Below are 27,494 nucleotides of genomic sequence, written 5' to 3' on the forward strand. Positions count from 1 at the left end.
TGCTGTAAGGCCGATTTCTTCTCCAGCTTTTTGTCTCAGTTGTCTTGCCTTTTTTATGGACCATTTCTGAACTTTACAGTTACTGTGAAGTGCCTTAAGTAGCTTGTTAACAAACACAGTCATGGGGGACTTGTGATGAAAGCAACTGGAAGAAGTGGGTTCTTTCCTTCCATTACCAGAGACTAGTGTTAATTATTGACGTTGCTCTTTTTTTTTTGTCCTTGAATATTATTTCACTGGGAGCCACTTTCAGTGATCCACTCACAGTGTTTTTTGTTTTCAAAGTAGTCAGAAACCTGAGCTGTAGAACTCAAAGAATAATTTGTCTTTATTCAGTCACTTTAGGTCTGCATTGTGCTTCACTCATTTTATAATTGTTCAAAAATATCAAGCTGAATTGTAAAGGTCAACTAGGAAATTAGACTTTGCCTAGTGCAACGATGAAAGGTAGTAATGGACCAAGGTAGTTATAGTTAGTAGCTTTCTTTTAAAGTAACATTAAGTTAACTTGATTACATGCCACCAGCTCTGTGTACTTTAACTTGTTTGATTGGAGCTTGTTGCAGATTCAATCAAGGGTTTCAGATGTGCCTGTCCATTCTTGCTTCCAGGTCTTTGTACATGGGTTTCCTCCTCCTGTAACACTCAGCATGTGTTTGCCCACACTTCACGTGGCTGAATCCTCAGTTTAAGGCCTGCTTCCTCATAGAGGTCTTACCAACCCCATCCAAATTTCATAGCCCTGGCCATTCATTCCTTATGTCCTCTATTTTTCCTTGGTAGCACTTTAAATAGTTGATAATTTTGTCTGCTGGTGCAACTATTTGTTGACTCTAAGTCTGTATTTTGAGTGCGTGTGTGTGTGTGTGTGTGTGTGTGTGAATTGTTATGCCCTGACTGATGGCAGTGAGAATGGCATCAGGTGTTAGACTGGTGGGGTCAGACCAGACCTGGGTTCAGCAACCTTGGTGCTTAAGTTGTGGCTAAGAAACAGTTCAAAGCAAGGATTCAAACTATAATAGAAGGTTTATTTAGAAAGTCACAGAGGCAGAAGAAGTGAGCAATAGAAGAAATGGGCTCAGGAAACAAGTTACAGAGGCACAAGAAAGGCACTTGGAGCTTAGGAGACTGAGAGAGACAGGAAAATGTGCCTTGTGGAGAAGAAGATGGGGAAGGGAGGTGAAAGCATGGTGTGCTCCTGGGTCTTCCATCCTTACCTGAGGATTTCCATTGATTTTTTTAGAGAGAGTGGAAGGGGGCAGGGAAAGAGAGAGAGAGAAACATTGATGTGAGAAAGACACATTGATTGGTTGCCTCCTGCACTGGGGCCAATAATGGAACCTGCAACCCAAGTACATGCCATTGACCAGGAATCCAACCTGCAACCCTTTGGTGAGCAGGCCAATGCTCTAACCACTAGACAACACCGGCCAGGTGATTCCTACGGGTTTTTAAGGGTAAAGATTTTAGGGGAGGTCCCAGGAGAGAATCTCGGTAGAACATTCATCAGCTTCCCAGGTGTGTCCCTTTAGGACAGTGATGGCGAACCTATGACACGCGTGTCAGCACTGACACGTGTAGCCATTTCTGATGACACGCGGCCGCTGAGGCGGCCGCATGCCGAGGATGAAACATTTGCTTCTCCTGAGGATGAAACATTTGTGAAATGTTTTTTCCTCAAAGTGACACACTACCCGAGTTATGCTCAGTTTTTTGGCGAAGTTTGACACACCAAGCTCAAAAGGTTGCCCATCACTGCTTTAGGGTCATGATCTCCACTGACTGGCTGGTCATTAGTCAATGCAGCTGGTCCTGAGGTCAGCTGTGGAGTCCCTTGTCTGGTTTTGCTGTTTTTCTGGGCTTGGAGCTGAAACACAACTGAGGCCTAGATGCATTTATTTGTTTTGGGTCAGAACCTTATTATCCTGAGAACTTACACTGGGTGTCCAGGTTATTATGATCTATGAACACATAATTATCTGGCCACTCAGTGTATATCCTATATAATAAAAGGCTAATATGCAAATTGTCCCCTCGGCCAGGAGTTTGACTAGCAGGCAGGCCGGCCAACCACCCATCCACCCATGTTCCCTCTCCCTGGACAGGCTGGCCGGACCCCACCCATGCTCGAATTCATGCACCGGGCCTCTAATATATATATAGATATAGATATAGATACACACACACACTGAGTGGCCAGATTATTATGCGTTCAGAGATCATAATAATCTGGCCACTCAGTGTAATGCTTAAGGCCTATTTTCTGGCCCCCTTGTTCATTCACCCTCTAATGGGGTCTAATCTGCATGACACATGACTAGCAACAGGCCAGGGAGGAAAGGTTACCTTGGAGGTGAGATCTTTGTTTTTCCAGTTTTGCCTGTTGCTAGGCACCCCAATGACCTTCTGTACCGGCCCATGGTACTTGCTCTGCTCATGTCTGTCTAAGTGCCTACCAAATGATGAGGTACTTCCATCCACTCTCCCCCTCCTTTTTTTTATCACAGACCATAATTCTAACCTGAAATAGCTATGTCCCACATTAGTGACATCAGATGTTTTGTCACCATCCACAACTCCCATATCTAATGATCTCCTAAAGGTTAATTATCATCTTTGTTGGGAATAAATAGAAATGAACCAGAGATTCATAGAAGCAAAAAGGAAGTGGAATGGTTGCTGTAATCACAATAGATTTAAAAAAAGGTGAAACAGGTAGTTTGTCTCATTATAAATTTAAATGCTTATTACAAAAAAGTAAAACATTTAGGAATGAATAAAGTAATCACAAGCATTCATAGTCCTTCCACCAAGAAATAATGATTGGTTTATATTTGAAACATTTATGTATATTTTATAGTATTTATAGTTAATTGTACATCATATATTATTATTATTCATTATAAAGAGTATTTAAAAAGTAAAATTGAGATCACACTAGATATACAGTTCTGTATTCTGCTTTTTCTTTTTTTTTAATTTTTAAGAAATGTTTATTTTTTTTAATTCTCACCCGAGAATATTTTTCCATTGATTTTTAGAGAGAGTGGAAGAGAGAGGGAAAGACAGCAAGAAATATCAATGTAAGAGAAACACATGGATTGGTTGCCTCCTGCATGGAGCCCCACCCAGGGCCTGGGCTGGGAGGAGCCTGCAACCGAGGTACACACCCTTGACAGAAATTGAAGCCAGGACCCTTCAGTCCACAGGCTGATGCTTGATCCACTGAGCCAAACTGGCTAGGGCTCTGCTTTTTCTTTTTTCTTTTTCTTTTTTAAATAAATCTTTATTGTTCAGATTATCACAGGTGTTCCTCTTCCCCTCCCCCCATAGCTCCCCTCCACCTGATTCCCCACCCCACCCCATGCCCTTACCCCCCACCACTGTCTTCATCCATAGGTGTAAGATTTTTGTCCAATCTCTTCCCACACCCCTCAGACCCCCTTCCCCCTAATAATTGTCCATCCCCTCCCTTTCTATGTCCCTGATTCTATTATATTCACCAGTTCATTCTGTTCTTCAGATTTTTTATTTACTTGATTTTTAGATTCACTTGTTGGTAGGTATGTATTTGATGTCTTTTTGTTGTTCATAATTTTTTACCTTTACCTTTTTTTTCTTCTTCCTCTTCTTAAAGAATACCCTTCAGCATTTCATGTAATCCTGGTTTGGTGGTGATGAACTCCTTTAGCTTTTTCTTGTCTGTGAAGCTTTTTGTCTGACCTTCAATTCTGAATGATAGCTTTGCTGGGTAGAGTAATCTTGGTTGTAGGTTCTTGCTGTTCCCCTGTACCTCAGTTTTTCAGCGTTTGTGTCCTGATTGCGTCCGTCTCTTTCGGTCTAGTTGTAGAGGTTCCGCTCAGCCAGCTTTCCCGTAGTTCTGGGTTATAGATGTTCTGTCTTTTAGTTGTAGTTTTGGAAATTGTTGTGAAAGGCAGCAGCCCAGATGTTTATCTACGCCGCCATCTTGGATCTCTCCTCTGCTTTTTCTTTTAACATTTTATTGTGAACTTTTCCCTAGGCCACTGAACACATCTTTCTGTGTTTATATCATAATGTAAAGTTTGCTTATCATTAATTGCTTTGGGAAATTTTTCCCTTTTTCCCCACATAAATTGTTGATTGCGTTGCAATTAATCCACTTATATAAATATTTTCCACTTGGTTAGTTTTTCACCTATATCCATACCTCCCTGAATTGTTCACTTGACGGGAACTGCGGCTTACATTCCAGCAACAAGGGGAGGAATGAAGAGAGAGAAGTCAGAGAGAGAAAAAAGGGAAAGGAAGCTTGGAAGGCCAAGCACAGAAGAGGCATGACAGTGGAGAGCTGGGGGTGGGCAGATGGCCCATGGAGGCACAAAAGGCACTCCTCCCAAACCAGCCTTAGTCCCATACCTGGCACACATTTCAAGCATTGCTGTTTGGGCATGTCAACATTTTGTCTCTCAGCATGCAACATCAAAGAAGTGCAAATGTGTGAAGCAGATTCTTAAAGCTCTTCACTTCAAGGAGGTATTGTCAAGGCAGAGGAACTGTGGGGCATTTTAAGTCTTTTTTGCATCTTCAAACTTCCCTTTTCTGGTCTCTGTGTTCTCTCTGCCCATAAACATGCACAGCTTTTCTTTTATTAAACTAACCTCTCCTTTGGCTTCCCAGTGTAGATTCCACCACACTGTTCTGTCAGAATCACCTACCATGTACATTTCCAACAGTATGAGATTGCTTATATAGATCATGGTGCATCCATATTATAAACTGCATGATATTAAACTATGTTGTAGAATAACAATTAATGATTTGGGGATTTTTTCAAGATATATGTGAAGAGAAAAAGGTTACAAAAAAAGACTCTGTTGTAGACTCTCATCCATGTGTATATGTGTATGACTATGAAGACTAAAGGCTGTATACCATGAATGCTGTAGGGTCCCAGGTGGTCTTGGCCCTGGCTCCCTCTTGGGTCAAAATTGCTCTCATACCATCACTCTCCACTAGTTCCACCTGCTCTTTCCATGCTGGTCTTGTTGTGTTCCCAGCATGCCATACACATTGTCTCCCAGTCATTGGCCTGGCTTCTCCCTCACATTGGCACCAAATACATCCTCATGGTCATCCTCTCCTTTCATTCATATCTTTCCTGAATATCCCTTGCTCTCTGCACTCTCTCTCCTGGATTCATTATTTTCCACAGCACTTAACCACAAAACACACTGTTCCTCTAACTAGAATGAGAGGTTTATGACACCAGTGCCTAGGACAGTGCCTGGCACATTGGTGGTCTGTTGAACAAAATAATTAATGGATGTGGGCACCACTCACTGGTTCCCGTGCCTTTTGTAGAAGACTACAGACAAAGGAAAGGTAACCCAGGAAGGTTACCCTTTGACATTCTGCCCAGTCTAACTTCTATTTCTTACCACGTCCCTGTATTTATTCAAAGCAGTATCCAAACAAGGCTCTTTACTGCTTCCTTTGCTTGTATAATTTGTCTTTCTTCTCCTATTTTTTTCTACTAGATTTCCCTCCTCCCCCACCGCCCCGCTACTTTCCACACTATGCCCATGTTATTCTGTTTATCTGTTAAGGCCCATCTCAGACATTAGCTTTTCTGGGAGGCCTCCTCTCCTCCCTGCAGCCATGAATGCTGTCCCTCCACCCCATGTCCTGTTGACAATCCTTGCATGGCTGAATGAGTTACAGTAAAATTGCCTGTGCTGCACTATTCTGGCTTGTCCAGCAGGGAGAAGTACAGCTTGGAATGATGAATTATCTTGAACTTTTAGGATGCCCTTTCTGGGATAAAAGTTACCATGGTGTGGTTGAGGAGGTAAGATGGGAGGTAAGAGTCAAGGTTAGGATGGAGGAGGAGTAGGAGAATGTGGGCTTTACTCTTGGCTTTCTAAAGAGGAGGTCCTCCTGGGCCGTGGACCTCTCTCTCAAACTCTTGGGGCCTCTGTCTCCTGCCTGGTAAAGTTAAGGGGGCCAGAAGCAAGGTGTAGGGGTGTGTGATGCGTTCAGTGCATGCTCTTTTGAGTTTCCATGTAGTTATAACTGCATGTGATGCAACGGCTTGATCAGGGGTCTCCTGCGTTTAACATGTGGTCCTGGCCATCTTTATTAGAGCAAGTCATATCACTGTTAAGAGAAATAGGCTGAAGAGAAAGTCACTTAAAATGCTCAAATTTTACTATTTTTTAAAGAACTTTTATTTCTTTGAGCACTTTCATTTGTAATACAAAAGGCTTAAGACATACAATTTTATATTACTTTCAATGGTATAACATTCTGATCTAAACTATTATAGAATCCACTGTGGTAAAAAAACGAATCCCCGAGGAGGAGGATGGAGAGATGAACCATCTTACCATGAGATCCAGCCTTTTCTAGCTCCTTTCCATCTATCCCTGACCAGGATCTGAACTGGAACCTCACCCAACATTCCAGGAAATAGGCTGGAGTTCTTTTCATATACTTGATCAGACCAGCTCAGTACATAATGAAATGTGGGGCCTCATGTTCACATATTAAGAATTTCAAGGTGACAACAGTAGAGCTTCAAGTGAATATAGGGCCCAGTGCAACCTCATGGATTGCACACGCATGAAGGCATTCCTATATTTTATTATAACCTGAATCAGGTAGGAAAAATCCAGGCCTACCCACTAACTAGAATTCTGTCCTTACCTGTTCACATTCCTACTGAAGATATCCAGGTGAGGGACTGCCTGACCTTCAGCTCACCTCCATTGCAGGGTAAGAGCTTTCCAGGCATACTGTGGCCTGGAGCTCAGCTTCCATTTCACTCTGTAGCTGCCAGTGAAAGTGTTGGCTGCACTTGAGGAGCCATTTTCCTCCTTTTAGAAAGTGAAATGACTTCAGAGGTATAAAAGTAATCAATGGGTTTTGTTTTGTTTTGTTTTACTCTTATTTTTAAGTAAACGGGAGTCATTATTTATCAAAGACATATTGCTTTCAGTAGTAAAAGGCAATCAAACCTTTTTCCTATTTAGAAACAGGTCATGAAAATGAAGTCATGCTACTTCATTAAGAATTAAAATTGGAATCTCTCTGATTTCTTTTTAAATATTTAAAACATTTTCAATTGCAGTTGACATACAATTTTATATTACTTTCAATGGTATAACATTGTTCTGATTTCTTGACTCAGAACTTTGTATTTCAATAGGTGGTAATCTTTAGGAGGAACCAGAGCTGTGGCTCACACAACCGAGGGTGACAGCCACCTCTGATTCAATACTTTCCCCTTCCTCACCCCAATCACGGGTTCTAAAGGGAAATCTCCCAGAGACTCCTGCTGCTCTGAGGCCACCCTTCCTCTGACCCATAGTGCACTCCTGATCCATTCACTTCTAGCATCTGCCTCTCCCAGTCTTTGCCTCTCCTTACAGTTGTCATCTACTTGTCTTCTAGGAATTTCCTTCTAAGCTTCACCATCTTTCTAAATCCTAACAGTATCTCTCTCTTTGTTAAAATTTATCATTATTGTTGGAAGTATTACAGATGTCCCCCCCCCCAACACACACACATTAACCCCTTCCTCCCTACTGCAGCCCCTCCCCAGGCCTTCACTGTACTATGACTGCATGTGGATAACTCATCCTGGGAATTTCTTTGATTTCTTACCTTTTCCCTTAGCCTTGTCTTGTCCCCACTTACTTACCTGTTTAATTAAGTCCTCATCCTCAGCAGTTTAGCCATCCTTTTCCTAAATTCTCGGATGGTCCTTTGCTTCTCCCACTTGGCAGAGTCCCATCTGGAACCATTGATCTGTTTTTTGTCCTGAAACTGGTTCATTCACTTGTTATACATAATCTCCATGTTATTTAAGCCTCTAAGCCAACCACTCTTCCTCCTCACTCTTAGCAGAGGACCTTGCTTCTGACCTCACAGAGAATAGCGAAGTCCTAAGAGAACAACACCATCAAATCTCATGTCTGCTATAGATTCATCCTTTACTCCTTCCTTATTGTTCCAATGGCTGAACTGCCCTTTTGCCTTTGTCAGGCTAGCTTCCTTTACTTATACTATGGACCCTATAGGATTCAGGGCTAATATTTATTAACTGCTGATTTCTCAGTTTGTACTCTTATTGGATCCTCTACTTTGTAGGGACTAGGGTTATTTTGAGTCTATTTTCAGATGTGGAAACTGAGCCTAAGAGAGGTTGAGAACTTGTTCCATAGTCACAATGGAGCCAGGATTTGATCTGGGCTAGAATAATCCTTGCTCTTAACCATTGGTTCATCCTTTCTTCTCATGCCCAATCTGGGTCCCCTGAGATATCTCCAACCTCTCCCCAATTTTTTATCCCCTCTTTTCTTTTGGCTTGTTTATACAAGCATTTAAATATGCGTAAGTCTCTTCTATATATTAAAATGAGCTCCCTTTCTCCTAAAACTACCACCTCCCCTTTATAACTAAAATTACCAGGAAAGCTTTCTACCCCATCTACATTCTCAGTCTCCACTTTACTCCTCAGCCCACTGCATTCTGGCCTCAACTCACAGAGGTTACATCAAGGTCACTGATGACCTCCATGTTATTAAGTTCAATGAATTCTTCTTGGGCTCCATCTTAATTGGCATTTCTGAAGCATTTCATATAACTAATCTCTTTCTTGAAGCACCCCCTTTCCTCTACTTTCCTATGTCTACCTTTTCTTGGTCTTCTCTTTCTGTCTTTAACTGCTCACTCCTACCTCATTTGAAGGCCTGTCCTTTTCTGCCAGTCACTGCAGGGTCTGTGGACTTCCAGACTTTGCACTTGGCTCCTTTATTCTCATTCTATACATTTGTCCTGGGTAGCCTCAGCCACTATTGTGGTTTCACTTCTTGTCTAGATACTGGTGAATCCCAAGTCTATCTCCATCCTCGATAAAGACCTGACTGCCAGACCTTTGAATCCCTTGCCTGTTGGATATCTCAATTTGGAAGATCTGTAATCATTAGATACACCATGTGTAAACTTGATATTACCTTCATGAAGATAGGATAGAGAAGAGATTAAAATTATGGGCTCTAGAATCAAGATTGATTCTGCCATTTACTAGCAATATGGACATTTCTCGTAGGTAAAATGGGGTAATGATGGCACCTGTATCACACAAGGCCATTGTGAGGGTTAAATGCAAATTACCTAGAAGCAGGTATAGACCAAATCTTCAGTGGATGTTAGCATTAGTGGATATTAACTACTACCCTTTCTTTCACCACCATGAGTGCTAGCACTAGTACAGCTACCACTGGTTCTTTTTTCCCCATCCCCCAGCTGGCTTTACCCCCAGTTATCCTCCCTATCTCTGTGGATCCTAACAATTAGAGGCTATTGTTACAGACCTAATATGTGCAGATGTTCTACAGGTATTTTTCATGTATTATTTCACTTGATCCTGGCTGCAGTCCTTGAAGGTAAGGCTTGTTATTTTCTTTAACTTCTATGAAAATTAAGTATTCAGAGTTAATTTTAACTTATTTAATAGTCTCAAAACCACTGGAATTTGTAACCTGGCCAGAGACCTGAGACTCATCTTTGATTCTTTCTTTCTCATCACAGACCCCCAAAATGCAACCAGTTATCAAGGTCTATCAATTCAACGTACTGAATATCAGAGGATGTCCTCATTTCTTTATCCTAGTTATCCTAGGTCCTGCCTCCATCACCTCTTATTTATATGACTACAAAAGCCTCCTTCTTTGTTTCTTCGTTTCTCATATTGTTCCCCTCCTACCTGTTCTCTACAGAACACAAGGTCTATCTGTTTTTCAGCAACCCTATTCTAAGACACTTTTCTACCATCATCATAGGGTCAAGTTCAAAGTCCTAAATATAACTTCAAGGCATGTCACTGTCTTGCTTCTGTTGTTCTTTTGAGCTTTATGTCTTGCCACTTCTCCAATAGCAAGCCAAGATTTGGTTATATTGTGCTTCTCTTGAGTTTCTGTATCATGCCCAAAGAAAAATGGTGTAGCTTAGATATAGGTTTCCTGGGGTAGCTTGCCTTGGTTCTACAAACTTACCAATTCTGAGATTACACTGTGTCCCTCCTCAGTCCTTGCTTGTGACACACGTGTTCATTTGACTGTTACAGAGTGGGAGCCCTGTAGGTGCAGTGAACCACATTTCCCTTACAGACTGCTGAATCCCCTGTGCCTAGCACAGTGCCTGACATTGTGCTCATTAAAAATAGCAGATGATCAGGGTGTCATTTTTACAAGAATTGAAGATATTAAAACTCATATTTTATGATCTTCTGAGATGATGCAGCTCATTAGCAACAATTATAGTAGTTGGCTTTAGTACCAAGTGCTCCCTCTGCTATTTACCTGCTCTGAGCCTCACTTTCCTTTTCTATTAAATGAGGATGAGAAACCTGCCAATCTGCTGGGGTTGGGAGAACAAAGGGGGTATTGCATACTGAGTGCCCAGCCCATCGCCTGCACATTGTAAACAGTGCTCAGGGGATAGGTTTTCATTCGAATTTGGGCTACCCAACTTTCAGAGTAGCACTTGGCTTATGACCATGCACTTGTGACATTGTCAGAGCAGTGTCTATGGACAGTCACACTGAGCTATTGTTCACAGAAAATAAAAATAGAGAATAAAGACAATTCCATTGGGGAAATTCTCTGATTTTGAAAATGTTTTATCCAGGGATTCTTTTTTTTTTATTTCATAAGTATCTCTAGAAAGACTAAACTGTACCAAAGTCTAAAAATATCTACTAGGAAACATTCCCAAGGTTCGTTTATTGTAATAGGAAAGAGAGTGATCATATATGAACTTGAATGAAGTTAATACCCACTTAGTGTAATGATTTAAGTGCTGTGCTTGGAAACTGGCAAAAACCATATATGTATGATTGATTTCTCATAGATGACAATGCCTGTAATCTACAGATTATTTTTATTTGATAGGAAGATAAATATAATCCTAAATGACAAGTTTCAGTGAAGGAATTAATACTTTTATTGTACATCACAAATGTAAGAATTGCTTATAAAATGAATTAATTGAGGATATTTTGGAAGCAGGCTGCCTTCTTTTCAAATCCTAGCTCCACCACACCTTATCTTTATGACCTTGGACAAGTCCATTCACATATCCAACCTTCGGTTCCCTGTGAACTGGAGATCCTATTTGCTATTTTACGGGTTTACAAGGGAGACAGGGTAAGCTAACTTGTGAAACATTCAGGATAAGGTCCATCAGACATCTTATTCTCAATATTAGAACACATTAAATCGATAACAGAGCTATTTGAAATATTTGTTAGCTCATTATAAAGATAACTGGTCAATTTGCACTTGCCCATTATCCAAGGAAAATAATCCATGGTGAATTTTTTCATAGTTCAACTTTTTAGATATCTGCCAACTACCAAAACAGGAAAATATGTGAATTACAGTTCGTGCTGTTTAATAGAAATAGTGAAATCTTGCAGTAATTAAATCTAGTACTTGAGAAAAAGTCAACCTTTGTTATCAATATTTTAGTGAATTTTTTCAAAATTCCCAATGGCCTAAGCCCCCTTTATTTTGCTACCGCTGTGGGGAACCTGTTCTTGATCTGTCTAGCCTCATGTAACTCCTAGTTAAGGTGGATCTTGGCAAACTTCCTGCAGTATAACTATCTGTCTAGTAGAAAATATGAATTTGACTACTGTTTGCAATTATTACTTACACTCAATTATTATTATTGCTCTAATTATCATGGGAAGTATATAAACTATTAAAGAGCTAACTCTTTGGAGTGTTTGCTTCAAAATTATTGGCAAATGTGATATTTATAAAAATGATGTTTAAATTTGTTCATGGTTATTGGCTTCTGTACCTTACTGCCTTTCTCCTGATATTTTCCTCAATTCTTTTCTTAATTGATCTCTGTGCTCTCTCTCTCTACCTCCCCGGCAGTCTTTTCCCTTTAAAAGGACCCATCTGTTTAAGGTAGAGATTCTCCATTTTTATATACTCACTGGTGACTAAGCTGCATGGAATAGACATGCTTATCATTTAGAAGTTTTCTTTAATTCTGCTTTTTCAGTAGTATGATGTTTTGTTTGTTTTTCTTTAAGTAAGATATGTGTGTGTTTTTTTAGTCTGAACTCAAGCTCCAAATAAAGTATGTTTAATTTCTAATCATAGTCATAGAATTAAGTTTACTTTTTAAACTTGCTAATCCATAGTAATGAAAAATCATACTCAACTGATGTTCTTTGTAATAGCTAAATATACAAAAAGTAAGAGGGAGAAAAGCTCTTTTAGAAAAGTGACTAATTTTCATTTGATTTTATTAGACTTGAATTTGAGCGGCAACAGCGAGAAGAACTTGAAAAATTAGAAAGCAAAAGGTAAGCAACATGGGTTATTGTGTTTTAACACTAGTACTATAGTTGTGAATTCTTGTTAATGTTCTAAACCGATTTCATCTATGTCTATTTCAATACTTCCCTCTTTCTCTGTGTCTGTTATTTACATGTCTAATGACCATAGGCCATTTTCTTTAGCTGATTAGTTTTATGTCATATTTCTTTTTTTTTTAAATAATTCATTTTCAAATACTTCTGAGAAAGGAGAAATAGTGCCAGTAGTTAATTTTAGTACACTCATTTAATTATGCCAAATACATACTTGTTTAAATTTAACTCGAAAATATATCTTCCTTAAAAACATCAGCTGAGTTTTTAAAAAGCTGAAAGAATGACAATTCCCCTTCCTCATGCCTCCCTCCTTTAAACATCTTTCCTGATGCTGGTTGGCTATTGGTATTTCCCTCTAAGCTTCTTCTTCACATACCTCGTTCACTTTTCTGCTGGTGTGTATGAATGTGTGATTAATTTATTGATTTGGAGAGCTTTTATATGTTCTGAATATAATTATTTGATAAAAATATTCTTTTTATTTCTCCTGTTCTATTTAACAGCTCAAGAAATGGACTAAGACACTTGAGTAGAAACTAAGGCCATAGAAATATTTACAAAGTGACTATTTTCTAGAATCTGGAGTTTAGATGTTACAGATGAATTCGTTTCCAGCATCATATAAGACAGATCCTTGATGGGTCTGAGATGGAGGCCATCATCCATTCTCTTACAGACCCATGTTCCTGCTTTGTAGGCCACCCCACCCCTGAAACATTGAGTTAGCAGCACCCAGTGGGGGTCTTTGTTCTCCTAGGCACAAAACGTGACATGTAACCCCCTGGCGTCGTGCACTTAAGTATTCTAATGAAGATTCTGTTATATTCAGTGTTGTGTATTAATAAGCTAGTATTTAGGGCCATTTGGTTATTAATAATTTCTCTAAGATAGTGATTAAATGCTAAATAGCATGTAGTTATTTGAGCAGGAACAATGAACTGTCGATTATCTTGACTTTGATATTTGGCCCAAATGAATTGAAGAGAACATAAGCGTTTTTGTTTAATGCCATCTTGTTAACGGAATTTGTTGCATTTTAACCATTGGGCTGAATAAAATTATTCACATTTAAATTTAAATTGGGCATGCTTCTTTCTCTTTGAGCTCAGGGGGCTTTTAAAATTATATCATGCATAACACATTATGCTTATAGACTCTACAAAGAGATGATATCAGAGGCTACTTCTAGAGATTAGACAAATGATATGTTGGACAGTTAGAGAGTAAAAAAAAAAAAAAAAATCAAACAGCCTGCTATTGGAAATGAAAAGCAATGCTGTTCTCCCTCATTTTTATTGTAGTGAAGGGTTTGGCTTTATATTGTATATTCATTTTCAGAGCATTTCAGTTCGGGGCGAGAGCAACATTTGAATACAGTGTTCAAATGATGACCAGTCAACTTTGTGCATTTCAGGAAACTCATAGAGGAAATGGAGGAGAAGCAGAAATCTGACAAGGCGGCGCTGGAGCGCATGCAGCAGGAGGTAGAAAGCCAGCGCAAGGAGACGGAGATCGTCCAGCGCCAGATCCGCAAGCAGGAGGAGAGCCTCAAGCGCCGCAGCTTCCACATCGAGAGCCGGCTCAAGGACCTGCTGGCCGAGAAGGAGAGGTTTGAGGAGGAGAGGCTGCGGGAGCAGCAGGAGATGGAGCTGCAGAAGAAGAAGCAGGAAGAAGAGCGCTTCCTCCGGGTCAAAGAGGAACTCCAGCGGCTGCAGGAACTCAACCACAGCGAGAAGGCCGAGAAGACGCAGATATTTGAAGAACTGGACCGGCTCAAAAGGGAAAAGGATGAGCAGTGTGCCAAGCTGGAACTGGAAAAAAAGAGGCTTGAGGAGCAAGAAAAGGAGCAGGTCATGCTCGTGGCCCATCTGGAGGAGCAGCTACGGGAGAAGCAGGAGATGATCCGGCTCCTGCGGCGCGGAGAGGTGCAGCGGGTGGAGGAGGAGCGCAGAGACCTGGAGGGCATCCGGGCGTCCCTGCTGCGGGTGAAGGAAGCCCGCGCTGAGGGCGATGAGGACGGAGAGGAGCTGGAAAGGGCTCAGCTGCATTTCTTAGAGTTCAAGAGAAGGCAGCTGGTCAAGCTAGCCAACTTGGAGAAGGACCTGGTGCAGCAGAAGGACCTTCTGAAAAAAGAAGTTGAAGAAGAACAGGAAATCCTGGAACGGTTAAAATCTGAAAATGAGGAGGACTCTAGGTTGTTGGGGAAAAATGATGATGGCGTCACATATGTCCCCCAGGTGGCTCAAGATTTAGAGAAAATAAAGCCAGCTGAGTGTAGGCTGCACCATAAAGAGCGCCAGCTCCAGTACCTCCTGCAGAACCATCTGCCGACTCTGTTAGAGGAAAAGCAGAGAGCGTTTGAAATCCTCGATACAGGCCCTCTGGGCTTAGACAACACGCTTTATCAAGTAGAAAAAGAAATGGAAGAAAAAGAAGAGCAGCTCGCCCAGTACCAAGCCAACGCGAGCCAGCTGCAGAAGCTCCAAGCCACCTTTGAATTCACGGCCAACGTTGCCCGGCAGGAAGAAAAAGTGAGGAAAAAGGAAAAGGAGATTCTGGAATCGCGGGAGAAGCAGCAGCGGGAGGCGCTGGAGCGCGCTGTGGCCAGGCTGGAGAGGAGGCACTGGGCCCTGCAGCGGCGCTCCACCCTGGGCCTGGAGATGGAAGAGCAGAGGCAGAAGCTGGCCACCCTGAACAGCAGCAGCAGCGAGCAGTCAGGGCTGCAGGCCAGCCTGGAAGCCGAGCAGGAGGCCCTGGAGAAGGACCAGGAGAGGTGAGATGTGGAGAGGGAGAGCATGGCCTAGCACTGGTGCCACGCCATTGCGCGTTGTCTCCCCCTCACAGTGTGTCTAGCACCGTCTTTTTATAAAGTAATTCTTTTAGCTTTTATATTCTCCAGTACACAGGCAAATGCTTATTTGCCTGAGAAAAATACCTCTAAACATTCTTTACTTCCTCCTTAGGATCCTTGTTCTAGAATCATTGGCCTAAAGTTAAAAACAACACACAAAGCCCTTGTTCATTACCCCACTGACCTATGGAATGTGTACTTTTTGATATTTGATAAATACAGAAGACTGAAAGCTTCTAGCCTTGATTCCTTCCTCCTTTTCCTTTCTTCCTTCTGGTCTGTCTCTCCTCCCTCCCCATCCCACCCCTCATCATTTCTGGCTCGGGATCTGTCATCATTGAGCTGCAGCGTTCCTCACCCTTTCACCCTTATAGGGAGGGGTGGATGAGATCGGGGGTCTGTGCATTTTCTTAGCTCCAAACCTTTGGTCAGTTGAGATCTTAACTGAAGCCCAGGTTGGAGGGCGTGGAATGCTGCCCCCACCTCAGCATTCCTCCCATCCAGAGCCCTCCTGGAGGGGCTGCAACAGAAGCCCAGTCAGCTGCCCTGTAGGAGCCCAGTTTGGCATTGGCAGAGGCCTGGGATCCATGCTAATGGCAGGCAAGGCCTGCTCTGAGGTGTTGCCGGAACCTCCATCCATCATTTTGCCTAGAAAGGTCAGGACAACCTCCTTTCAAATGACCGGCTTCTACTGTGAATTCTATTTACAATTACTCTCTGGTAATTCCTGCAGGCAAAACGACAACAAATAACAATCAAAAACCATAATGCTATTACTTCAGAGAAATAGGTTGGAGGTTTAAGAATAGGACTGCAGGTGTATTATATAAACAAAATTGCCGGACAAAGCTGCAGCCCCAGGAAATTTAAAGTAGTGGAGAACACGCTCTCAATTTGTATCCTGCAGTGTGCAGTAGGGATGCAGCCTGAGCTTTTAGCTTGATGTCCCTGGCTTTTGTCAACTGGCTTTACTCCCTGGCCATTTAGTATTAATACTCTATTATAGCGGAAGTGATTTCCCAATGTCAGCATTGCTCCAGCAGCCACACAGAGGAGGCTTTCAGCTTCCTGTGTTTGGATGGAGTAGACTCTGCTAAGTCCTAATTCAGGCCAACAAATCTGAGCTCTTTGCTATGGCTGTAATGCTCCTGAGCTTTGTTTAGTGTTTATCTTTCTGGGTTTCTCATGGCTAAGCCAGGGCCTGCCATGCAGCCTGACTTGACCACTCATGAAATCCACAAGTGTTAAATATTAAATTCCTGTGGAACCAGATTGGACAACAGTGTACTGAACTTGGCTTTGCCTGTTGGTTGTTTGTGAGCAAAATTTAATCGATTTTCTGTCTTTTTTTTTTTTTTTTCCTACCCAGTGGTTATATAACCACTTGAGACAAGTGTCAGGTGGAAAGTGGCAGAGCTGCAGCTTGAATCTAGGTCTACTTACCTCCAGTCTCTTAGCCTCTTGTCCTCTTGTCTGCTGACACAGAGCTGCTGCCGGGCTTCAGGGCCCCCTTTAACCTCTGTTCTGTCTTTTCCACAGTCCTGGCTCTGAAGGCTTTGAACAACTCCATTGGGTGTCATCTTAATTATAAACATTGGCAATTACCTACTTATATCCAGCTCATTTTCCTTACGCTCTCTGAGACTCTCAATATTGTTCCCTGGTTGCTGGCCCACCCACCTGGCCCCTAACATCACTCTCTTATGCTCATTCCCTTGCCCTTTGAAAATGTTGTGTGCTCTGCAAGGTGAGGCTCAGTAAGTACTTGCTAATCGGTAGACAGATGAAAGGCTGAGTTAAGCAGGCCATTGCCTCCCATGGAACCCATGAGTGCTAACCCTGGTGACCCCACAGTCTAATTTCAGCAGCTCACAACTTGGCTTTCATGTTTAGGAAAGAGCAGTCAAACTGCTGCTGGTGACAAAGGAGAGCTGGCAATGTTATGGTGTGTCAGCATATGAAGCCAGAATCCATCATTTTTGGAGCTGAATGGATTTGGAGAGACTAGTTTACTCTCTCACTTGATACCTAAAGACATTGAGACCCAGATTTCATTAACTTGCCCCAGTTCACACCCCACGTGGGCCACAGCCCTTGGCTGGGTCTAGTGTTTTCTGGGACCAAATTCACTGGCAGGCTTGGTCCTCTAGCCCAAGCATGTCAAACTCGCAGCCAGCAGGCCACATGCCTCGTTTATGGCCGGCTGTGAGTTTTACATGATTGCAGTGATGGCCCTGGATTCAAGTGTGCCTGGGTCAGTGGCAGAACAGCCTCATAGACACTTGACCTCATATTAGAGGCATCATTATCATGGGCAATAAATGTTTGATTCCACAGTTTACAGTTTATATGAGTTTCCTGCTTTCCTAGATCTCTCATCGTTTTGCCTTTCCACACCCTCTGCTTAGGCAAAGAGGATTCCTGGTTTCCATAGCTTAGCTTCTGTGTTCATGTTGCTTTCTGTACCTGGACAACTCTCCGCCACTATCCCCAGAGGTTCAAATTCCCACTTGTCTCTGAAGATTCAACTTAAACCTACCTTGACCATGAAGGTTCTCCAAGATTGGTGGTTTTAAAAAACTCTTGAAAGTACAGATCTTTTCTCAAACAGAAATATTAATTGGAACCTCGATATATAGTAAACAACTGTTTTATTGAAGGCAGGGTAGGGGGCTCAGAATATTGCACATCTACCTCTGAGGATTTGCTTGGAACACAGTGGGAATCTTTGCCCATGATGGTAAAATGCTCCAGTTTTTGGATGCCTACAGTACTTGTTCTGAACCCCTTTTGTGGCCCATTATCACCATATACTTTATCTTTTAGGTATGTGGCATGTTTTCTATGAGATGGTAAAGCTCTTTGCACAGACTTTTTGTCTGGATCCCCCATGGTTTTTAGAACAATGTCCCAATCAGTGACAATGATCAGGAAATACTGTTAATGAATGAGTTCATGTAACTTCCATCTTTGTAGGTTGGAACATGAAATCCAGCAGTTGAAGCAGAAGATCTATGAAGTCGATGGTGTTCAGAAAGGGCATTTTGGTACCTTGGAGGGAAAGGCTGCTTCTTCCAGCTTGTCATCCAATCCTGAAAAATCTCACCTGGTTCCTCTGATGGACGCCAGGTACTGGACATTAAACTGTCATCATTTCTGATGTGATTCAATGAGTCACTGTCCCTCTTATTAGCCAATTTACATATGGAGGGCTCTATAGAAGGTGACAAGTAATTCATGACCCTAAGATGTGCTTTGCCTCCATCAGCCACTCCCTGGCCAATGGTGGGTTGAGTTATCATTTAAAGGGAACCAAAGATCTGAAAACTGGCCGGCTAAATCCAAGTAATGCTGGTGCAAGTAGTTTGTGTGAGAAAACAGACATAAAAAGGTCCTGGGAAACCCGCTCATCAAGAAGGTAGTGATGCAAGGCCAAGTTGAGAGGAACAAAGAAATAGCATTAATTGAATTGTACCGAGAAGAAGGACCTTATGCTGACAGTTAATTTATAGAAATCATGATTACAAATAGATGAAGTCTGTTACCAAAGCTATATCAATATATTCAGAATGACCATAAATAGCATACATATATACCTGATGGTTAGTATAATGAAGTGACTTTCAACTTGGGTGGTATTGTCAATTGCTCTGTAGCTTAGATCCTCAGATAAATTGACTCAATCATTCTTTAGCTATAAGGAACTTGATTATTTTTCTCAACCCATCTATGTCATGGGGACATTTCAAACTGGACAGTCCTGAGCCCTGGGTATTAGGAGATAAGTATCTTCATATCAAAATGTTCTCAGAATATCATGAGCTTCTGTAGCCCTTTAAAGTTAGGGCTGCATACTACTATTCCACTGGCATAATTTAAAAATTAAAAGTCCAGTGAGGCAATGCATTTGTAAGTGGCCTTGGCTCAGGTTCAGTTGCACATGATTTTTTTTTCAATACTGAAAGGTAAATACTGCACTTTATTACCCTAACTCCATTCTTTTGGCCTACCTTACCTATCACGTTCTAGCATTCAGAAAATAATTTTGCCATGGTCAGTTCTACAAAAAAATTTTATGGAACTACGCATGTGCTTAGAAAGGTGAAATCAGATGGTTTTTTTAATGTGGTAAGATAAAAACATGCCAAACAGTTCATTTAAACTAGTCCACCTAATTAGTGTCTGCAGACCTGGGGAAGGAGAGCCTAGAGTAGAGTAAGACTTCCATCTGAGCAGTTTGAACCACTAGAAGGATTTTAGATGGATGTAAAAAATCTGTGGTCTCATTGGTTTCTCTGGGTTAATGGTTGTACTTCATACAATTTCACCTGCATTCTATGAGGTATGAACTATTCAGCTGATAAATGCCTCAAAAGTCAACTGTTTCTGGTTTCCTCTGTCTTGGTTCTGGAACAGGCATTTTGGAAGTTAGAGACCTTTAAAATATGGTCTCTCCTGGCCAGGTGTACATAACCCAGTTGGAGAGAAAAGATAGAACAGGAACAATGCAAGACATTATTTCATTGGAATAGTATATGTTCTCCTTCTCCTTCTCCTTCTCCTTCTCCTTCTCCTTCTCCTTCTCCTTCTCCTTCTCCTTCTCCTTCTCCTTCTCCTTCTCCTTCTCCTTCTCCTTCTCCTTCTCCTTCTCCTTCTCCTTCTCCTTCTCCTTCTCCTCCTCCTCCTCCTCCTCCTCCTCCTCCTCCTCCTCCTCCTTCTCCTTCTCCTTCTCCTTCTCCTTCTCCTTCTCCTTCTCCTCCTTTGCCTCCTGCATTGCTCCCTTTCTCCTCCCCCTCCCCCTCCTCCCCCTCTCCTCCCCTCCTCCCCCTCCTCCTCCTCCTCCTCCTCCTCCTCCTTCTCCTCCTTCTCTTTAACCCTTTGCACTCGCTTGCTTTTCTCTGGATTCCTTTATTCTAATGCTAACCGTGTCGAGTCACACTAGACATCCGAGTGCAAAAGGTTAACCCCCTTAAATGACTTTGTTATGTGAGCAATAACTATCACTGTTTTCTGTGAGGAAACCAGGGCTCAGTGCGTGAAGTGTTGGGTCTCAGAGTCAGTGACTCATGGTTGGAGGCTGGGAGCCTTCAGAAACAAGTGTCTGTGATTCTCCCCCACCTTGTAGCAGGGGTTCCGAAAGAAATCCAGGAGAGAGTTGGATGTGATCACTCAGTCGTCCTCCCATTCTCAAGATTCTGTTATCCAGTCAGTTCTCTCTCATTTGGAGAAAACACAGATAGTGAACACATGGCTCTAGATGTCTTAGAAAGTAGAAAAATGTTTAAGGTCCAGAGTTGTTATGTTGGGCATTTAAAAATGAGAATGTTAGCCCTGTCAGCATGGCTCAGTGGTTGAACATAGACCTATGAGTTGCAGGTTCTGTCCCCAGTGGGTGGGGGGAGAAGAGAAGGGGAGCAATGCAGGAGGCAGCCAATCAATGATTCTCTTCATATTGATGTTTCTATCTCCCTCTCCCTTCCTCTCTGAAATCAATAAAATATATATTAAAAAATAAAATGAGAAAGTTCCCTGTTATTAAGAGCATAGTAAAATCAGTATCTGAAATGCTCTGTGTGGTTAGAAGTGTTCAAGTACCCCTGACTCCCTGTTCCCAGGGTCAGTGCTTACATTGAAGAGGAAGTCCAAAGGCGTCTTCAGGATTTGCGTCGTGTGATTTGCAATGACAGCAGTGTGTCTGCAGACATGACCAAGGTGAGCTGAGGGAACCAAAGTAATGCAGTCATGCATTTTTAAGACAAGCTTTCAATAAGTTATTGGTGGTGGTGGTGGTGGGATCTTTTGTTACTGTTTCTCAGTGAGAAAATTGAAATGCTAATGTTCTAGAAAAAGTAAATATTGGGTGGAGCCTAAGAGTTTACAAGTAGTGTGAGTTCAAAAGTAAGTTTATTTATTTTAAAGTTTTGAATTTCTGGAGGAAATTCTTAAGTGAATATAAAGTTTCCTAAAATGTTTTATTTACTTTGTTTGATTTATAATAAGTCTACATACAACATTTTTCTATTTTCTCCAAAAATACAACCAATTTCACCTGAAACTAATACAAAATAATATTGAATGAAAACTGTAATTGAAAAATTTTTTAAATAAAAATAAATACAACCAATTTCTGTAAGTATTTAATTTGCTTGATGAATATTTCAGGTAGAAAAAAGTTTGCCTTTGAGAAAATACATATTTGCAACTTGATTTTTATCAAAATAAAAGCATTGCATTTCTATCATGCAACTTTAAGAATTGTCCTAAGGAAAACCTTGATTTTAATATTATTCTTAGACATTTAAGATTCAGAATAAATGGTTCAGTTCTCTTACAGGCAGATGGATCGATAGTCATGTTTACCATGGAATATAAATTCTATAGAAAGATAGTCATTGTTGAATGGCAAGTATGTTTCTTTAGAATTTTGTTCCCATAAATATTTCTAATCAAATCAGTTTTTTTTCCTCCTCTATGAACACACTATAATTTAATATAGAGGACTTTTTCTTTTCTTTTCAGAATAATGAGAAACTTCACAATGGTACCATTCAACGAAAGCTAAAATATGAGGTAGGTAATGATTTTTCAGATTGATATGGTCACCTTAAATTATAGCATGCTCATGTGATTAAATTTTCTTAATGTTTAGTTGCATAATTAGAAATTTGAAGTCGCAGTGAGATTAATGGCTAATAGAGAAGGCAAGCTATTCTATAGACTCAAAATTAAATGGACTCCTGCAGATTCAAAACTGCTTTGACTTTGTTTGAGTGGCATGTAGCGGTGGTGGAGGCGCTTTGCCTAGTTTTTCATTGGCAACAGTATCCTTTCTCTTGGTTTGCATTTGAAAGGCAGATTTATATAACCAGAATCATATATGTGTTTAGAAATGAAACTGAGTACTTCTCAATATTTTAAAATCCTGCTTACTTTATAGACTGAGTTGGCAGTAGTACAAAGGAAATAACTCTTTGTTGATAAGCTTATTTCACTATTGGATTGTCAAACCCAGGTTTATTGGGCATACAATTTCTAAGGGCTTACTTTTATTTTTCTCCACTGAGGGTCTTGTCCTTCCCATACATTCCTAAAGAAAACACACACACACACACACACACACACACACACAAACTGCTAGGTGATATAAATCTTGCAGATGGTGTTTCTAAATTACTGAACAGAGAGTAAGAGGTGGAAGCATGGATGTTCCATAGTAGGCTTAACTGCTTTGGCCACTGCCATGTTCTCCTTCCAATCATCCAGTCATGACATTATCTTCCTCTGGACATCCATCTCTTTAGCTGATAAGAGCATGCTGGCGAAGAGCATGCTGTTGCCTTTTCATTTTTTGTATCCATAGTGGCTGGCCTTTGACAAGGCTGGTTTGTAAATATGGTAATAGCAATCTAACCAGGTAGATAAAATTAAGGAATCTTATAAAATGAACCAAGAGGCAAGAGAAGTAGGGTTCAGGTTGGAATACCTGTCAATTTCTTTTGGCCTTGCTGTCGTATTTTCATTAAGTATGCCCTGATTACTTTTACATTTTGAACATATGGTCATGGACTCATTTGTACAACTAAATTTGACCTTTTAAAAACTGACCCAAATGACTTAGGATTTATTTTAGAGTGAATGAAATATTAGACCAGGAAATGGATACTGTAGATCAATTCCATACAAGGTACTTCTGTAAAATTACTCAGCAATTTATTAGAGATATAATATGGAAATTGATGTTCTATATGTGAATCCAATCATATATTTTTAAATCATTCTCAATCAATATGAATGCTTAGGCTTTTGATTTAACCTCTGAATCAATCCACACAATGAAACCAATGACTGCAAGAATCTTCATGTGCAAAAGAATCACGAAGGCTGCTACTACATCCCCATTTCAACTGTTTTTGACATCTTGAACAGAAAGGGTATCTTGCCCCGCTGCTGCCCAAAGATGTCACTGACCCTTTCACCGGAGAGGAGAGGAGGGAGGTGGATCAGAACAACCACCAGAGTGATCCCATGACTTGGAGCATCTCAAACTCTACAATTTTCTCTTCAGCAACAGGAGAGAGAGTCCACCACCCAAGAGATCAGCTCTCAGCACATGAGGTGCTGCAGAACAGTGATTGCAAATCTAGTTGTCCTGAGCACATAGGTGGTTGTAAAACAAAAGGTTTCAGTCTATCTAAAATCTCTCTTAATGAAAACAACACCAGCAATGCAGAACATTTTCAGGTTAAATCCGAAAATTTCAGTGAGTTGATGACTCATAAAGATGAACAGAGCTTGGAAATTGAATCCAGCTGGACTTTGCTGCAACATACATGCCGAGAAATGTCTATAAATAGTGGAAACAAACAGACTAGGCAAAGCAAGTTGCTCTATTGTGTCTTCTCTGAAAGTGTTTCTAGTGAGGAGAGTGTATCTGCCGGCACTTTTCAGAGTTCACCAGCCTCAAAGTTGTGTAGTGAGCAGCACACTGAGGAAGAGTTAGCTTCTAAAAAAGTTAGCCCTCCAGAGTCACCAATAAATATCAGGACAGAAGGGAACAGTGGATTAGGATATTTCTACCATAGGTTCTCCAACTTTTATAAAGGTACCAGCAGTCACCTGCTACAGGCTGGCACAAAGGTTATTAGCCAAGCCAGGCACGTGGGGAGCCTGTGGGACCCCAGTGGGCTCACCTCCCAAGTAACAACATACATCAGTAGACTGCCATTGGTGAAGCACTTACCTCAGCACCTGCCCTTGACATCACACTGGGTATCATCAGAATCTCATTCTCTTCCTGCAGAAGATCAGGTTGGCAGCAGCACCAGCGAGGAGGCAGGGGCCGTCAGGCCAGCAGGGAGCGTGGGTCCTTACAGAGTGCCAGGCCTCACAGCCACAGAGGTACCAGGTGCCTCTCTAAGCTCAGTTGTCCGCCTGGAATCTGAAGAAGCTGGAAGGATCTCTGCATTTAAGCAGACCCTTGTGCAATTCCCAGATCAATTGCTGAAACTTCAAGAGTGCCCTTTGAAAGACTTTCTCAAGCATGTGGCTTGTCTCCTACCAGGACTTTTGGTCGACATGCATGAAGTCAGAGGCATTTACTGGCTTGCTGTTGCTAACTGCGCAGAACCTGACCCCCAGCCAGCGTGTTTGCTCCTGCTCCCTTCAACTTTATATGCTTTAGTCCTGTCAGACACCCACCTGGGCTCCATGGGCATTTTTCATGCTCTGTCTCTCTCAGGACTACGGGAGATTCAAATCGGCTTTGGTGGGCAGAGCATTCGATTCCTGGGCTCTGCAGAGAGTCTCCTGCTTACTGTATTTAGTTACAACAAAAACCTCTGTCAACAAATATGCCGTGACCTTCTGTGTGTCCTGATGCCTGAGTCTGACGCCACTGCCTGCTCAAGTCACCCTTTGCTCCAGCAAGATCTGGTCCAGCTTTCTCTTGATTGGAAAGCAGAAATCCCTGATTTAGTTTTGTCAAATGGAGTTTGGTTGTCATCCAAATTCCAGAACACCATGGTTGACATGATTTACTTTCTCCATGGAAATATGGAAGTCAACATCCCTTCTCTGGCAGAGGTTCAGTTACTGCTCTACACAACAGTGAGAGTTGAAGATGATTCTGGCCAAGACCAGTGTCAGTCACTGGTCCTTCTGAACACCCACATCGCCCTTGTGAAGGAAGATCGAGTTTTCTATCCACACGTTAGGTCTCTAAACACACCACCTCCACGAACACAATTTGATGTCACCAGATTTCGTGCTTTAAGTGAATTCAGGTGTATCGTTGTTCCAGAGAAGAGAACATTACCAGCAGTCCAACTTGTCTTCTCTCATAAACTTCCATCAGATTCAAGAAAGCGTCTGTCTGAGCACTCTCAAGACACCCAGGATGTTCCGCTGTTCACCAGCCCATTTTATCTTCAGGGCAGTCAGCATGTGGCCCCTGAGGTCTGGGATCTGACCCTCAATTCTCAGGATGAGGCTCTGTGGCTGATCTCACATTTGACAAGGCTCTAGGGAGGAGACTTGTGAAAAACTCTGCATATTCTTTGAGATCTATAAAGAACATAATTAAAGCAGTCAGGGACTATGAAGGTCTCAGTAACTAACTGATTTGAAACTGGAAAAATGCAGACCTCTAAAATGAAATATGCAAACATATTAAATATCTACATTAAATAAAAATAGATCTTAGCATACTAATAAAATATCCTTATCACCTCCTTGCTTCATTTTCTTGAACCTGTAAATGTGGGTCTGCCTCATTATTTGTGAGGTGATTAAAGTATTTCAGATTGTGTTTGGCTTCATGTCAACTTATAGTATGGGGGTGTGGAGTGGGTCTTTGCCTGCTGGATTCTGTCAGACTAATTTGTGCTGCCTGGAAAAGTGCCCAATCTGCCAGTGGCCTTCATGGACATCCTCTGTTTTAGCTGTGATTAGGACAGCTCTGTAACAGGGCACATTGGTCATACATCAAGCTTTCCAAAGGACCCAGGGATTTCAAATGCCATCCCCTCACTGTAATAGATAGGATGAAGATGCTACATGTGCCCTGCAGTATCTTCACTCAGTTAATTTCCTTTTTCTCCTTTCAGTCTTTATGACTATTCCTTTCCAACATTTGTGGTTTCAGCTCCTTACCTGTTGGTTTATCTTTGACTACCTCCCCCTTATGCAACATGCCCCCATGTATAAGAACTTTCTCTGAGCGCTTGTATTTCTGTCCTAGAAAGGCTCTCATCTCTATGTCTTTTCCTAACAGCTTCTTTATGCCATCTTATCAGAGTCACCTCAGAAGGCATTCAACACTTCTCCCTGGCTGTCCTCCCTCTTGCGTCTCATTTAACCCATCATTCATGACCTCTGACCAAGTGTTGTACTGACCTGAGCCAGTTTGTTTGCTGGCCTCCCTTCTGACCTGAGTTCATGCCCAGGTCAGCCTTTGATAGATCTCTCTCCTCACCAAGTTGTCAGTTGTCAGTTGTCCTCCTCCTCTGTAGAGGCTTAAAACTAGCCTCTTCAAAATTCTTCTCTCCTCAGTTTGACCCCTTTTTTATCCACCTCCATTCAACATTTCAATAAGGAATCAGGTTGCAGGTTTTGTGTCTATTTTTTATGTCATCTAACCCTGGGTTACTCTGCCAGTGTGCTTCTGTTTCTCAGCTATATGTGTTCTACTAAATTACTGAGTCTTAGAAAGAAGGAGGTTGATGTCTTAATTGCTCCATCTACTCTGATTCCCCTTCCAGCAAGGATCATGCCACACTGATGTAGCTACTCATCAAATGATGTATGTAGTTGAGCAAGTCAGCTATTCCATTAAGCCTTTCATTTCACCCATGGCATGGTGGGGTTATTTTCTGCGCTGGTCAGACCTTTGGATAATGGTCAATGATAATGTTGTAGCATACCCCCTCTTTATTTCTCTTCCTAATTGAACATGTGGACAGTATCAACACTTCACCCATCCAGAAACTTACCCTTTGGTGAAGAAATGTAGAGACTTCCTCTTTCCAGCATCGGAGCTAACAACAAGCTACTTGTCTACACTTTCCTTATTAATTTTCCTCTACCCAGGTTGTAGGGAAGTGAACAGGAAAAGGCAAGAAACTGGAGAGTGCATGAGGATCCACACACACTGGTGGCTACAGCCCTGTTTGCGGTGGCCAAGTGGAGGCTTTTTGAGACAATAGAATTCAATTGTTTTTAGGTAAAGCCTATTTTTGTCACGCCCACAACTCCCCAACACCACACACACAGACATTTGTACAAACCCCATTGCCATATACATGAAGGCTTTTGAATCTATGACGGGCACATCATGAAAATCAGTTTGTCATATTCTTGATGGGTAGATCTTTACCATGGAAAAATATAAAAAAATAAACCATGATAGAGGAGTCTAACATGATGGCAGTCAGTACCAGAGTGAGGGTTAGAGTGTGAGTGGATGAGCATGTGTGAGGGAGAGTATGTGTGCTTGTGAGTGTGGTAGGCATCTGTCTGATGGTGGGAGAAGTTGGGGCAGGCAGTTTGTGTGTTCCTGGCTGGGGAGCCATTGGCTGCTGCTGTGTGCTGCTCAGCCGGGCACTTCTCCTGCTTGAGATTGGATAATGAGCCATTTTGGAGGTTTTCAGGGTCCTCCTTGGGAAGAAGTTGGGGGGAGTGGCTATGATCCAGTGCACTGAGGTCACA

The 27,494-nt window shown here is 41.7% G+C and overlaps 1 protein-coding gene across 1 annotated transcript in view; it reads left to right on the forward strand.

Annotated features, from left to right (window-relative positions):
- Positions 1-27,494, forward strand: part of KIF16B (kinesin family member 16B) — a 277,225-nt gene that overhangs the window by 169,159 nt on the left and 80,572 nt on the right. Inside the window, exons 18-22 of the mRNA XM_028144837.2 lie at positions 12,317-12,370; positions 13,854-15,212; positions 18,267-18,419; positions 20,906-21,002; positions 21,810-21,860. Of these exons, the coding sequence (XP_028000638.2) occupies positions 12,317-12,370; positions 13,854-15,212; positions 18,267-18,419; positions 20,906-21,002; positions 21,810-21,860 (1,714 nt within the window). The remainder of the gene's footprint in view (positions 1-12,316; positions 12,371-13,853; positions 15,213-18,266; positions 18,420-20,905; positions 21,003-21,809; positions 21,861-27,494) is intronic.

Source organism: Eptesicus fuscus, chromosome 12 (genome assembly GCF_027574615.1).
Source record: "Eptesicus fuscus isolate TK198812 chromosome 12, DD_ASM_mEF_20220401, whole genome shotgun sequence".
Lineage (NCBI taxonomy): Eukaryota > Metazoa > Chordata > Mammalia > Chiroptera > Vespertilionidae > Eptesicus > Eptesicus fuscus.